Source organism: Hermetia illucens, chromosome 4 (assembly GCF_905115235.1).
Source record: "Hermetia illucens chromosome 4, iHerIll2.2.curated.20191125, whole genome shotgun sequence".
NCBI lineage: Eukaryota > Metazoa > Arthropoda > Insecta > Diptera > Stratiomyidae > Hermetia > Hermetia illucens.
The window spans coordinates 39,817,760-39,831,876 of record NC_051852.1 but is presented as its reverse complement, the minus strand read 5'-3'; the positions used below and the strand labels follow the sequence as shown (position 1 = coordinate 39,831,876).

The following is a 14,117-nucleotide window of genomic DNA, read 5'->3' as shown; positions in this document are numbered from 1 at the left end:
ATTCTCACCTAATTTGGTGGCAATAGGTTCATTCATTTGGGTGTCAGAGACACAAAACCCCTGACTTGCAAATTGAATCAGCCGGTAGAGGATCATAATGGTGTTATCTATCTCTCCTGGGAGGACAAACCAACTGAGTTTCTAGATGAATACCTTTACTGGGATCATGATGTCATGGCTAAGTATTTTGCTGAATGTGGCAATCAGACACGTGCTCATTGAGAACAACAATTGGAAAATGGAACATTCAAATCCGAGTTGGTAATGGATGCTTGTGTTCGTTTTTTTGCTGTAAGGTTCATCACATGCATAGCATTAAGTGTGCCGACAATGAAACTCAAGTAGTCTTTTTGCAAATCAAATACGTCAAAAAAAACGTCATCGTGTCATCGGTCACCTCGAGTAGATACATTAGATATAAACCAAAACTTTTCCGCAGGGAAATAGCCAAATGCAAAAACAAAATGAGAGATTTAATAATGGGGCGAGACCAGAATTTTCCATGACTGCCACAATGGGCTACCTAGAAATTTAATGGTAAAACTTCAGATGAGAACGTTAACTAAAATTATTTCAACTTAATAACCACGTGTCAAACTAAAACATAAATATAGATGAACAGGATGCATTTTTTTTACATTATTTACACTAAGTTCAAGACGACACATTCAAATTATGAAATTAAATTCAATTCTAGACACCAGAGATATCTAAGGGGTCAAAGATTTCATAATTTCGCAGATGAAAAAAAAACGCTTCTCTTCAATGGCTGCCAATTCCTACACGTTCTCCTAGTAAGCGTATAATTAATATTAGCTATCTAAATTCTAAAGTTAATTGCACAGTAGCAGTATCTCTTGCCGCGCTAATCACTATATATAATCGATAATATTCCCTGCGATTTAAAACCCGAAATCTCGCTATAATAGCTCTACAATAGTGAGAAGATCATTTCTCAAGACAAACAACTTATTCTTAAAGTAATTGTTCGGTCAAGGCCAAAAGGACATGAAAGCATTCACACCAATTTCGGAAATTAAATGTTGAAAGAAGAAGAAACCCATTCTCTAGATTTCATCTTCATCCAGTAATCCTATTTCTTTGATAAAAATTGTTGATCATTTCCCTCATTTGGAAGCTATTTTCGACTTTTGTCGGTATTTAATTGAAGTTAAATTACTTGGTTGTCTCGATTGGAGCTAGAGTTCAAGATATTTGGAAGATTTCGATTTTTGTGGTCTAATTATCAATTAAAGTTGAGAAGTGATGTTGAGAATTGGTACTTTTTTTCGGATGCTGACGATACAGAATTTGGCAGCTAGAGTATTTCTGTGCATGTAGCAATTACTCGTGGTTGTGAACTTTTATGGATTTGGATGATTATACGGCAAGAAAGAAGCAACCATTTAGCTAGCCAATCGAAATTTTAAATTGAATTTTGTAGAAAATTAAGAGGTGTGAACCTAAAATCAATTTCTCGGTTATTTATTTTTCTATTTCGAAATTAAAAAAAGATGTTACGCTTTCAGCTCTTTTAACTTTCCAGAACGAAAAATGATAAAGCAAGATCGGAAATGGTAAGAATCAGAGAAACGTCAAATCTGGAGGAATAAAAAAGTCTAAAAATTTTCAAGTGAAATTTATTATAATATTTCATAGTTCAACTGTACACACCTGGCTCGTGCAAGCGCTCCACAGATATACGCAGCTACCTAGTCCTACTGATAGAACATTTTGTGATGACCAATCGACTAAATTTAAATAAAAATCATCCTGAAGTTCTGGTGCATCTAAAACCTGTAAAGATAAAGGGAAAACAAAGCAATTAGTAGATGCATATAAAATTTATAAAAACATTTTTTTTGAATTGAGAAAAAAAGGTGGCATAGTGATGAAAAAGTACATTGCAGTATTTTAACGAGGAGGAATCAAGGATAATTTCATTTGAAAGAAAGTGAATCAGATTTTTCTGTTGGGTAGTTTCTGAGAACGATCCTTCAATTTAAGTGCCTACTTTCTAACCCCACTTTGCAGCTTGTGTCAAATCTAAAACCTGTCTGGAAAAGTACTAATTGATACTTTTCATTTGATACCCCGTATGGCTATATTGGATCAAAAGTAGGCTAACGTAAACTTTGAAACCAAAGTAGGGAGGATGGACTTGTCCCTAAACTTATCAATTTGGTTTTTGGATATTCCATTAGACGAATAACACAAGATATAAGAGGAACATTCCAGATAGTGATGTAGGTTGATAGCGTGAACGTTTTGATACATTTTATCTTAAATATTAAGAAGATTTCCTAGTTAATATAGGAAACATGCTCATTTATCTAGTCTGTTACACTAAATATGGCGGCAATGAAAAGAACGACCATCAAAACGATGCTTCATATTAGCTAAGGATATATTTCCCGGTCGTTCTCACAAAATCGAAAAAGATGCTCGAGAAAACGGACTCTACCCAAGTTTTCACATATTTCACAGAATTTCACGTTGAATCAAACTACCCAAATTAGTTCATCCTTTACTGGTTCCAAGAGAAGCGTACTTTGTATTCATAAATCTTCAAAATACAAAGTACGCTTCTCTTGGAACCAGTAAAGGATGAACTAATTTGGGTAGTTTGATTCAACGTGAAATTCTGTGAAATATGTGAAAACTTGGGTAGAGTCCGTTTGATGACGACAACCAACTATTATTCGGATCCGTAAATTGTAGAAAGCGGTTGGGAAAACAATCATCGATGGTAGCTGGATTTCCAAGGGTGCCTTCAAGGGGAGTATAATGATAAAGATTTGGTAAGTAGGAAAGTCTTGTAAACATAAAGAAGACTCGAACTACGAAAGATAATTGTCGATTGCAATCGCAAAATGAAGGACTTGATTGGGAAACCGAATTGTTTCAAACTGATACATCTTAGAGCGTCAGGTTCGATTTGAGTTGCGGAATCACTGATCATGAACTGACACTGACAATTCCTTCAATATTTAGGAGGATAGTTAAGGTATTCTGATTATGATGTGTAGTTGGTGTAACAATGGGCGTAACTCCGACTACATCAGATGAAAATGGCAGGACATGCGGCTGAAATGTAATGTCTAGCATGATGTCAAAAAGCACTTTTTATACTTAAATATTTTTTTGTCACAGTTGAGTTATATAGTATTAGTATTATAATAGTTAGTTACTCTAACATATAAAGTTTTGGTTGTTTAAATAATTTAGTAAAGAGTAAAGAGTGATGTGATAATAAAGAGAACAGGGCGATGGTGCTGGAAATTCTAAAGCAAAGAGATGGAAGTTGGAAATAAGCCAGGCCTGGGCAACTTCGGGGAGTCGTCGATTGTACCAGGGTCGTTTACGATAACCGTGCTCGTCCGGTAATAACTACGGACATGGTTAACGACGATTTCAATTTCAACCACGTAGAAATAAAAAACGCCCGCATTTTGCTTTTCGGAAGAGAAGTGGCTCATAGGCCATTGAATTCCAAAAGAGGGCATAAGTTAGAATTTCATAGACATAACCGAGCGTCGTGACCATGTCTTTCGAAATCGTCAAATTTTAACAATTTTCACGAGTACTACGCAATTTCTTGTAGAAAGCATAGTGACAACAGCAGCTTCAATACATAGGTTAGGAGCCTACACCGCAGACCGCTCTGCAGCTGACTACTATCATTTCTGATTGCAGCAGTATGGGTTACGTGGGGTACAGTTTAGACTCATCGAAGAAATGTGCCGTGGTTCCTCGATTGTGAGGACTGGATGTGATATTGCCATAAAATTACAAAAGTACTTTGACTATCAAGTGGATGCTGTTTCCCTCGTACTTTATTTAAGGGGGACGGCACACCTAGGAGCGCAAAAATGGAGTGATTGCCTCATGCAACACGGTTTCAGATTGAATCTGAATAAAACTGAATTTTTGACGACCGATCCCCATGAAACAGGCACTATCACTATTATCGGCAGTGACTTGCCCAGAACTGAACGATCTAATTATCTCGGAGAACTGCGTTATGAAATTGCTTCATTAGTGCAACCTGGATGAAATGGCGTTCCATACCTGGTATTCTGTGTGATCGTATTAATGAACGTCTCAAATCTAAAATGTACCGCATTGTCGTCCTCTATGGTTCTTAGTGTTGGTCGACTATAAAGGACAATGAACGGCGTCTTGCGGTAATGGGGACGAAGATGTTGCGTTGGACTAGTGCCGTGACATGCCTTGATTACGCCCGAAGTGAAGATATCCGCAATCGATATGGGGATGCACTAATCGTAGAAAAATCACGAGAGAAGTGTTCTCGGTCAAAACACTGGTGGTTTGATACACTAGATGGGGATTTGAAGGTGTCGTGACTGCTTTCAGATCAGGTCTTTGATAAAAAAAAATGGCGCAACCGATCACGACGAGTGGATCCCTCTTGTGAAGGGGACAAAGGCTAAAGAAAAAAAAGAAAGGACGCCTAGAAACAGAAAAAAAGACTTTTCTGTAAGTTTTTTTTATTTACAGAATCGTTGAACTTTCCGTTGCGGGTTTTTTTTCGTGTAGTAAAAAGTACGCAGTTTTTTGTATTCCCTTGAATTTTCACAGGGAGTTCTGACGTTATCCTTGGAGTGCGTTAAAAAAACCTCAAATTCGGTGCCCACTGCCATTTGTCAAAAGCTAACTGAAATAATAACAAACCGGGATACCCGAAGATGGGAGCTTCGGGTATAAGAGCCAAAAATCTTTAATTGCTCACTATGCAATGCAACCCAGAGACGAGATTCACGTTGAGTCGAAAGAGCACATATTCTCATGGCGTTCCTGAAGACTTTGTATTGGGACTCCTTTATAAAATGTGATGTTTAATAACTTGGCAGCCGCTGCGATCGCGAGGCGAACTGAAGTCGTGAGATTACGTGCAAGTGATATCTTCCACACAAATAATACGTGGTGAAGGACCGTTTTGGTAAGTGATCACGAAGTTGTCTCGAAATCAAATCAAATAAACTTTTGTTTGAGAATCGAGAGTATCCTAAGTTCACCATTCACTTGATGGCGGTTGGAAAGCAATATACTTCTACGGTTGTGGTCTACGGAACCCTCATTCTTGAGCAAGCACCCAAGCTGCAAAATGTATACGACTTGCGACCATGTAATTTAATGGCTTTCAGATGATCAAGCTTGCGCTTTCTAGTAAATGGTACTATATTGGCCTTGACTGGATTTATGCGCGATCCCGCCTACCTACACCAGTTCCTAGTGATTTGTAGCTTGGTTTGGATTCTGCCATATTTGCGCCTGGAGATTTAAATAATATCAGCATAACCTTGGACGTGTATTTTAGTATCTGTTTATTCTCCTAGGAGTTCGTTAACTACCATACTCGACATTAACGGTGCTAATGCCTCACCTCGTGTAGTGTTCATGACAGTAGAATTTGTACCTTTCGGTACTTCTATTTGCCTACTCTCTAACATTCTGGCCATGCAGGAGGCCAGACTGTTTCCTACTCCCTTACGGATCAGGACATCTCGTATTTCTATGTGCGATGTGTTATCGGACGTTCCTTCGATGTCCAAAAACGTACACGGTACTTTTTCCTTTGTTTCTATGGTATCACGCACTACATCCGTCACCTGATACAGAACAGTTTCGCTTGATCTCCTTGCCAGGTAAGCGTGTTGACATGGATGCAGAGGATTACCATTAGACCGCTAGTGTTTATGACCTTCCCCACCGTTTTAGGTACGAACAATTTCAGACAGATTGGTCTGAAAGGTTTAGGGTGAAGGAAATCCCTTTTACCTTCTTTCGGAATAAAGACCACTGTTGCCCGCTTCTATGCCCTTCGTACATATTCCAAGGCTATGTTGCCCCTTACCACTCTTAGGAGTGATTTGAAGATTATCTCTAGTCCTGTTTGGAGTAGTACTGGGAAAATGAAATCTACTCCGGGTGACTTGAGTGGTTTAAAGGTTCCCAGTGCTCTACCTATTTTAGCTTCCGAGCATACCTCTTCCGTTAGTGTCCAATTCACCCTTTTCACCTGTTGTCCGTTGTTGAGGTGTCAGGCAGAATGCTGTTGCTAAGGGCCGCAGAGAGAAAATCCGGGTCCAAGTGAAAATTATGCGGAAAAATGGGGCCCGTGGTGAAAATTATGCGGACCCTTCTGTTATTACTTTTTTTCTTAGAAATTTCTACTCTGGGCCCGGGAGGATTCTCCCATATTCACCCCCCTCTCGTCAGGCCTGGTTGCCTCCCACCGTGGATAAAAACTCCGGGAAATGAGTTTTAAGAAGCAGATATATCCTATCCTCCTCATTCTTCTTCATTGCCTTACTTTTGGCTATATCTTTATATAGTCAGAATGCTTCTGCGGTTTGATCTATCTCCCCATATAGCTTCCTGAAGCTGCTTCGTTCTGCTTCCCTAATTGCGTTGTTACGTAGTCAGTGCACTTATGTACCTCTACAAGGGGGTGCACTATTTGTTTTGCTCAGGTCGAATTGTTTTCTACTGACTGTCTTAACCGGACGTTATATGTGTAAATGAAAACTTTGTTGAGGCTTTCCACCACTGTTTCCACATCTATTTCGTTCCTGATGTCACCGCTCACCTGTAGATTAGTCATATTGTCACTAATGGTGTCTTGTGTAAGAATCCAAATTTGTTTTCCTGGGACTCCTTGTTATTCCACCTATTTCCGAGTTGCTCTCAATATTAAATCTGATTATTTTGTAATCCGGCATAGTGGGCTTATTCTACTTTCTCCAATTTTTACTAAGTCGCAAATCAAAATGGTCTCTAGAGTTATGTCTAACACCTATTGCCAGTCACGAATCCATACGTGTTCCCTATGTTATGTACTTCTAACTTATTCCTGAGGATGAATTCAATTCAAATTCAATTCCTCGATTGATGTTGCTCTCTCTTCAAGTCTCATGGTAGGCGTTGGCATTGTAGTCGAGGAGAAGTTGTAGCGCCTGCTTATAGTAGAATTTCGTCAGCATAGCGACTATTTCTTCTGCTATGTATGTCGTTTATCGGCTTATTTGATAATGAGGGAAAAAAAACTAAATTTTGTTTTTTAAATGCCGAATAAAGAATTTTTATTGCTCATATACCGGTATTTCGAGGATCAGTTGTCTTTTATTCCTCAGTGACTTTCGTCCAGGGCACAGGCAACTCCTCAGATGCTGCCTTACCTTTGCCCTGGGAGAAGCGTGATGGAAGTGGTTACAAGGTGGAATTTGCTCCCTTACATCAATTCAAAAATACGACATGTGTATGAATTATAAACGAAGACAAAAACCGCCTGGAAAAATTCAGGCCTAAGTGCGCCGAGGCTAAACTAGACTTTTTTTTGAGAATCGTGGGTTTCCTAAGTCACGGCGGAAGGGACCAGTTGGAAAACAATATACATATATCATAAGGGGGGTTCCCAGTCAATTTGTGGAAAATATATTTAATATATGGTAAATATGGTAATATACTATTATTAACTTTATTTAAACAGGTATCGGCATGGAGAGTATTTTAAGGTCTAGATACCATGCGCATAGACCACCATATTTTTTTCAGACAGTTGGGTTGACCCTTTTCGGACCGCAGCACTTCTTCCCTTGGCAATCAATATCAAAACTAATATCGGCTTCGTAAAGTACTAATTGAGACCTTTCATTTGATATCGCAGCAATATATTTCTGCAATCTTTTAGAGAAACATCAAATCATTAGGGGATCCTTTATTTCTCAACATTTTTTTCAAGCTTACCGTTTAAGCCAGTCAGTATCCGGATTTCATCGTGAGGTTAACAGGACCCTGTCTATGTATTCCCCAGTAAAGAACGTAACAAGCCATCTACGTACTGTGCCGATGTGGACTTACTACCTCCAATGCCACTCAAGTTTAATCGAATTTGTCGCGTAAGTAGCTAAGGACCCTCTTGTTTATTTGTACACTTTTGCAGAAGTCACCACTTTTGATTTTCAAGGAAAAAATATCACAAAGCTTCCACTTACCTTAAACGGAATTCTTGAGATCTTTCGTGTTGCTTTTCGGGGTGATCGGAGCAACTTTTGACTTTTTATACTAACTGGTGATAGTGAAACGCAGTGTTCATCCTGAAAGTAAGAAAAAAACTATAAGTCATCTAAAATATTCTTAAGTTTGACGTAGAACTAATTTGAATTTAAGTATATTCGTCTTTTTTGACAAAAAGTCCGAGAAGACTTTCTTATTCGTTGAAAACCTTAGAGAAACATTTTGCAGATTTTTAAAGAGTCTTCACAAAAAGCCTCTTCAAAATTGCGCGGGCGACACACTACAGTTGCTATGATTTTAATTTGTTTATTCATTTTCTTTAATTTGTCGTCGACGCTTGAAAGTTTGGACTATTGTTAGTGCTGTAATTGCCTCCCTATTCAAAATTTCTTATGGCGTTCTACGTGTAGTAGGCAAACAGAAGAAAAAAGTCGTGTATTGCCAATTTGCAAGGCTTGTATATGTTTAAGTACTTTTCGTGTAGGAAGATTGTTGTTACCGGAATACGAGAACATGCTAACACTTCATGTCTGTTCTATTCCAAATGTGGCCATTGTGTTCTTAAAAATATTTTTTCAGACTCGTTACTTGTACATTGTCTTTTCCTGTTTTTTCTTCCAAAGAATAAGGTAAGACTTACTAATTTTTTAATCGTACATATGAGCCAAATCTTTTTTTTCGCAGACACCATACAGTAGTTTCCCAGTGAATTGTCTTGTAGACGCCGAGTGTACAGTGCTGTATCTTAAAAACATAAATTTTGATGACTTGTGTCTTTCTTTTAATGCCTCTTCAGGTGAGATTTGTCGTGCGCTTGTTGAAAATTTTTATTTTAAGCTCAACTTCTTTTACATTTTGTATTTTTTCTTGTGCCAGAAACATCTCTTCAGGAAAAGATTAAAGTCGATTACATGGCGTGGAGCATATTATTAAGACGCAATGCTCGTCATGCAACCGTTCGAAGAATTAGTCTAAAATCATGTTCTGGACAATTTTCATGTGTTATCAAATATGAACAAGGAACTTTTATGTTATCTTGGCTGCAAATAGCGAGGTAAACAAAACCGAATAGTTCTCGTATGTTGTGAAAGAGAAAACAAGTTGCATGGATTCAGCAGAGGCAACTGAACTCTAGAACGTTTGAAGGTCTCAATTTGCAAAAATCTCCTGGACTTTTTTCCCTCAAACAGGAGATTCACGTTTTTGTCATTTGGTTTGTTAATGATTCTGCATTAACTGCCTTCAAAATGTATAAATTTAGGTGACTCTCTATAATTCAAAATCGAATCTTTTGACGTGACTTACACGCTTAGTTTGATTTCTATCTTTATTGATTTTGAGAAATTGTGTATCTAGCAGAATCTTATTGTGCATGTGACACAGACACCCCCACAAACTGAGAATCTCGCAATAAATTATTGCACAATTTAGAATTCGCTCTTTAAGTGGGAGTCTCGTGTCGTGACAATATGCTTTCGAGGAGGAATAGCTATAAATCGAATCCGGTGATGATATTGGGTGGGCGTGGGTGCATTGAGTTGTTCCGTAGTCCGCGTCATAAAATGCATATATTTCTCGATTTTTCTATTGTGTAATATGCGCATATACCCTTTTCTTTATTGAAGCATATAAATTATGGCGATATTCGATATTTTGCTAAGTTGTGAATTTATGGGCCACGACGCGTCAACAGGAAGCATAAATCCTGAAATTGTGTTTTTTTCTAGCGTTATTTGAGTGCAAGGTTTCTATACTGTTCTGAAGGATGTAACTGAGGGTTTCATATAGGATAGAGGCAAGTCATTAGACGTTGCTTCAGAGAAATTTCATTAAAGACAATTGCGAAGTGGTGGTTGCATTTTTATAAACATTTGCTAAGACGAGATAAGTGCATTGTGAATTCAAATTGAGCGGCGAGAAATCGAAATTTTTACATAACAAACAGCTGGGAAAACTATGGAGACTATTTCTACCTTTCTTGGACATTAAAGCTAACCATTCTCTACATATTTATATACAGTGGTCAAAAAAAGTTTGTCAACAACGCCCAATAAAATGGACACGAGGGGAAATATAGGAAAACAATTCGTTTATTATGCTAGAATGGGTTGTAACATACGAAAGAAACATTATTCAATACACATGGGCAAAAAAATGGAGAAAAGTGAATCAAATTAGCACAGCCGCAGGAAAATAAAATCCAACTGCACAGTCAAAAAAAGGTGGGAAACCGGAAGCTAGACCCTTCAGGTATGAAAGGTTTTGTGTATTTTTTGTATTAAGAGACTTGAGTGTGCATTTGTCCCATTAGCATGTAGCACGTAAAATATGCATATATCATGTGAACATATCCACTTTCAAATGACATTGGCATTCATAGTCTTGAATTTGCAGAGGAGCGGCAGTTTTGACCTAGTATAACTTTCTTAGCAATAGTGCGATTTTCACTAAATTTGACAGGATCATGCTCTATACTGTTGCCTACATTGCTGATTCCAGGGTGAACTTAAGGGGGGTTTTCCTGTCGATTACTAAAAATTATAGTAATGTAATATTATTAACTTTATTTGAACAGCTATCGGTATGGAGGGTATTTCGAAGCCTAGGTACCATATAGTGGCAGCCCCCTGATTTTTTTCAGATTTTTCGGTTGGGTAGTTTCTGAGAATGAAAGATTCGAAAGATTCGTTAAAAAATGATCACTTTCAACCCCCCGCACTCCCCACCGTTTCAGCAAATGTCAAAACTAAGACCGGCTTCGAAAAGTACTGACCGGGACCTTTAATTTGATACCCCACATGACTATATTTGATGAAAAAAAAATTTACAACCCCCTTTTGCATGTATGGGGACCATCCTTAAATTCGACATAAAAGGATGTAACTCACTATATGCGTGAGCGTTCACAGTTCCCACCTTTCTTTCTAATTTGGTGCCAATCGCTACAACCGTCTCCGAGGAAAATGCGTGTGACGGACAGACAGACAGACGGTTGTTTGTGATAAATCATCCACTGCCGGTATGGCCCTGGCGAAGATGATGCTGAATGTGGGAGGGCCACGGTATACCTCTAGGTTGCTTATAGCCAGAGTGGTGACCTCAATCATGCTCTATGCGTCCCCAGTTTGGAGCGAGGCATTGCGGATGCCAGTTAACACTAGCAAACTGAATGCAGTCTACAGGAGGACAGCCCTGAGGGTATGCTCTGCTTTCAGAACTGTCTCAGATGACGCAGCATTCGTCATCTCTGGTATGAGATGGCGAATATATACCATGCGAAGCCGATCTCTCCCTTATCGCAGACGAAGAACGCTGAGAGGGAGAGATATGAAATAGATGGCAAGAGCGGTGGGAACGCTCGGGAAAGGGGCGGTGGACTCACAGGCTCATTCCTGCCATCAAGGAGTGGTTGGAGAGACGACACGGTGAGATTAATTATAATCTCACCCAGTTTCTCACGGGACATGGAGGATATCTCCAATACCTTCACAGGTTTAAATTGGAGACCTCACCCGACTGTCCAAATTGTGATGGAGTCCCAGAGGGCCCAGAGCATGTATTCTTCCACTGTCCGAGATTTGTGGAAGAAAGAAGGAATCTAGAGGAGACTCTAGGAGAGGTGCTGGTACCAGAAAATCTGGTGCCGAAAATGCTAGCACATCAAGAGAATTGGGATGCGGTCAACTCCATGATCGCATCTATTCAAGATAAATTGCGAAAGGCAGACGAAAGGAGAAAAGCGCGGTAACGTGCGCCGCGTATAGAAGAAATGGGATTAGGCTAGAGTGAGCTGACTCCGCCCCGTGATGTAATACCTTATGGTGGTTCCCCGGGGCAGGGAGGGAGTCGGGGGTGGTTTTAGTGGGTAAAAATCCCACACGCTGGTGTGTGCAGACCAGTGTCTTTTGAAGATTTCCACCTCCTCAAAAAAAAAAAAAGATAGACGGACAGACAGACAGATAGTAAACCGATTTTAATAACGTTTTGTGTTTACACAAAACCTTAAAAAGTATGTCAACACTACAAATAATGAGATCAATCGCACTCAAAAAACAGGATCAAAACAGTTTTTAATACTTCATTTATCCACCGTTGGATTTAATTACGGCTAACAGCCGACGAGGCATCGACTCCACCAGGGTTCGAAGGTAATGTGCGGTAAGATTATTCCATTCTTCGAGAAGTCGCGTTCTCCCTTCTGTTTTATTTAAGACGGGTGACTGCTGACGAATATTGCGGTACAATTGGTGCCATAGGTTTTCAAATGGGATTGAGATCTGGTCATCGGGGAGGCGTGGCTAATACTTTAGGACTGGTGAAGCTGATACAAGTCTAAGATGCCTGGAGTTTCTCATTACTCTGGCGCAGATTTTCTTTTGAAATTTTGATGCAGTCTTTGGCAGTCATCGTTCCTTCAATAAACTGTAGTGCGCCTTACCCTAACGCCGCGAAACAACTCCAGACCATGACATTTCCGCCATCATGTTTAATGTTAACATTCATATTTTTCTCATTAAATCCAATGTTTGATTTTCACCAGACTTTTACCTTCCCGTTGCTACTGAATAAATTGAATTTGGACCCGTCACAAAAGATAGCCGTTCTCCAAAAAGTTTCGTTCTTCGAGATATACTTTTCTGCAAGCTCGAGGCGCTTCTTTTTGTTCACTGAGGATATGTACGGTTTATTGCGAGCGGTTCGGAAATCAAACCGGTATTTTTCAATAAGTTTCTAATTGTTTACCCCGAAATTTGTTTACAATACGTTCCGGTGAATTCTCTACTAACCTGTTCAGCACTTACTTTAGGGTTACACTGAACTTTTCGAAAATCGCTTGTGTTGCAACGACAGTTTTTCAGGTCGACCAGAGCGCGGTTTCCTGTCAATCCAATCCTCATTTTTATAAGCCCGGAGTATTTTATAAACAGTGCATGGTCTCATATGCAATAATCCTGCAATTTTGTAACCCGATAAACCTTTTTCCGAATTAAAAATCAACTGACGCTTTTCAAATGAAGTATCACGGGATTTACGCGACATCTTCTACCTTTTGTTATTTTACGCGGCCACTTGGGTAACAATTTCACATAAATTGCATCAATTATCTCACGCAATGGTACTTTGTTGAGTTGTACTGTTATCGGTATTACCCATCGATTGGAAAACCTTATTAATACTAACAATTCTCATATCTTGACACACTTTTTGATTGTGAATTTTCATTTTCCTTCTACTGTGTCTTTTTCCTTTTCATTTTTTTCTTTTTCCCTGTGCCCGTGTATGTTTCAGTTATGTTCTTTAGTATGTTACCAAAAATCTGGGAATACTCAACCAATTTTTCTCATACTTTTACCCCTGTTTTCATTTTTTCACCTTTGTTGATAAATTTTTTTTTACAGTATGTTGCATACATCGTCGAGAAACTATTTTATTAACTTGCTGACATATGAAAAATGGGCACTTCGTCAGAGATTAATGTTTATGAGTTGCACACATTTTATAAACTTTGGAGACAACCCATGACAAGTTTTTGAATCTGTTCAACTTCAATTCCGCTGTAACTAAGTGGAGTACAGTTGCGTCCTAGTGCTTTTACGTGAGTACCCGTCAGTTAGACCTCACCCTACGGTCTTCTTAAGGTACGGGTTGATTTTGTGACCACAATCAAGAGTTCCACTGTGACAAGCAACATACTGAATGCATGGCTCAGCATTCATACCGATAGACACAAAACCTACTTAAATCACTACGGAACTAAGGAGTACGGCACCCGAGTAGAAATGCAGCTCCACGTTTGAGGCACGAAAGTCCCTTGTTTCTTTGGGCATAAGCACAATTCCCATGAAACCCCCACTTAGAGGCCAATCGTTAATAACTGGGCTGAAAGTACATGCCGCTGGAATTCTCATACCAGCGAACCAGCATACCTTTAGTAAGGTTTCTTGGCAAAAGCCACTTCAGATGACTACCCCTGCAGACTCTGATTGCCCCGTCTTCCTCTTCTCCACCTCAGTGGAGTACAGAAATATTGTTGCTATGTGATGACGTTTAGGTTTCCCTTCTAAGTCCGGGATACG

At 39.2% G+C, this 14,117-nt stretch overlaps 1 protein-coding gene across 4 annotated transcripts in view; it reads right to left on the bottom strand.

Annotated features, from left to right (window-relative positions):
- LOC119653598 (fizzy-related protein homolog) overlaps positions 1–14,117 on the bottom strand; it is a 136,181-nt gene that overhangs the window by 20,243 nt on the left and 101,821 nt on the right. For all 4 annotated transcript variants that reach the window (XM_038058347.1, XM_038058349.1, XM_038058348.1 and 1 more), the window contains exons 4-5: positions 8,019–8,120; positions 1,675–1,797 (exon numbers count right to left, since the gene is read on the bottom strand). In XM_038058347.1, the coding sequence (XP_037914275.1) occupies positions 1,675–1,797; positions 8,019–8,120 (225 nt within the window). The remainder of the gene's footprint in view (positions 1–1,674; positions 1,798–8,018; positions 8,121–14,117) is intronic.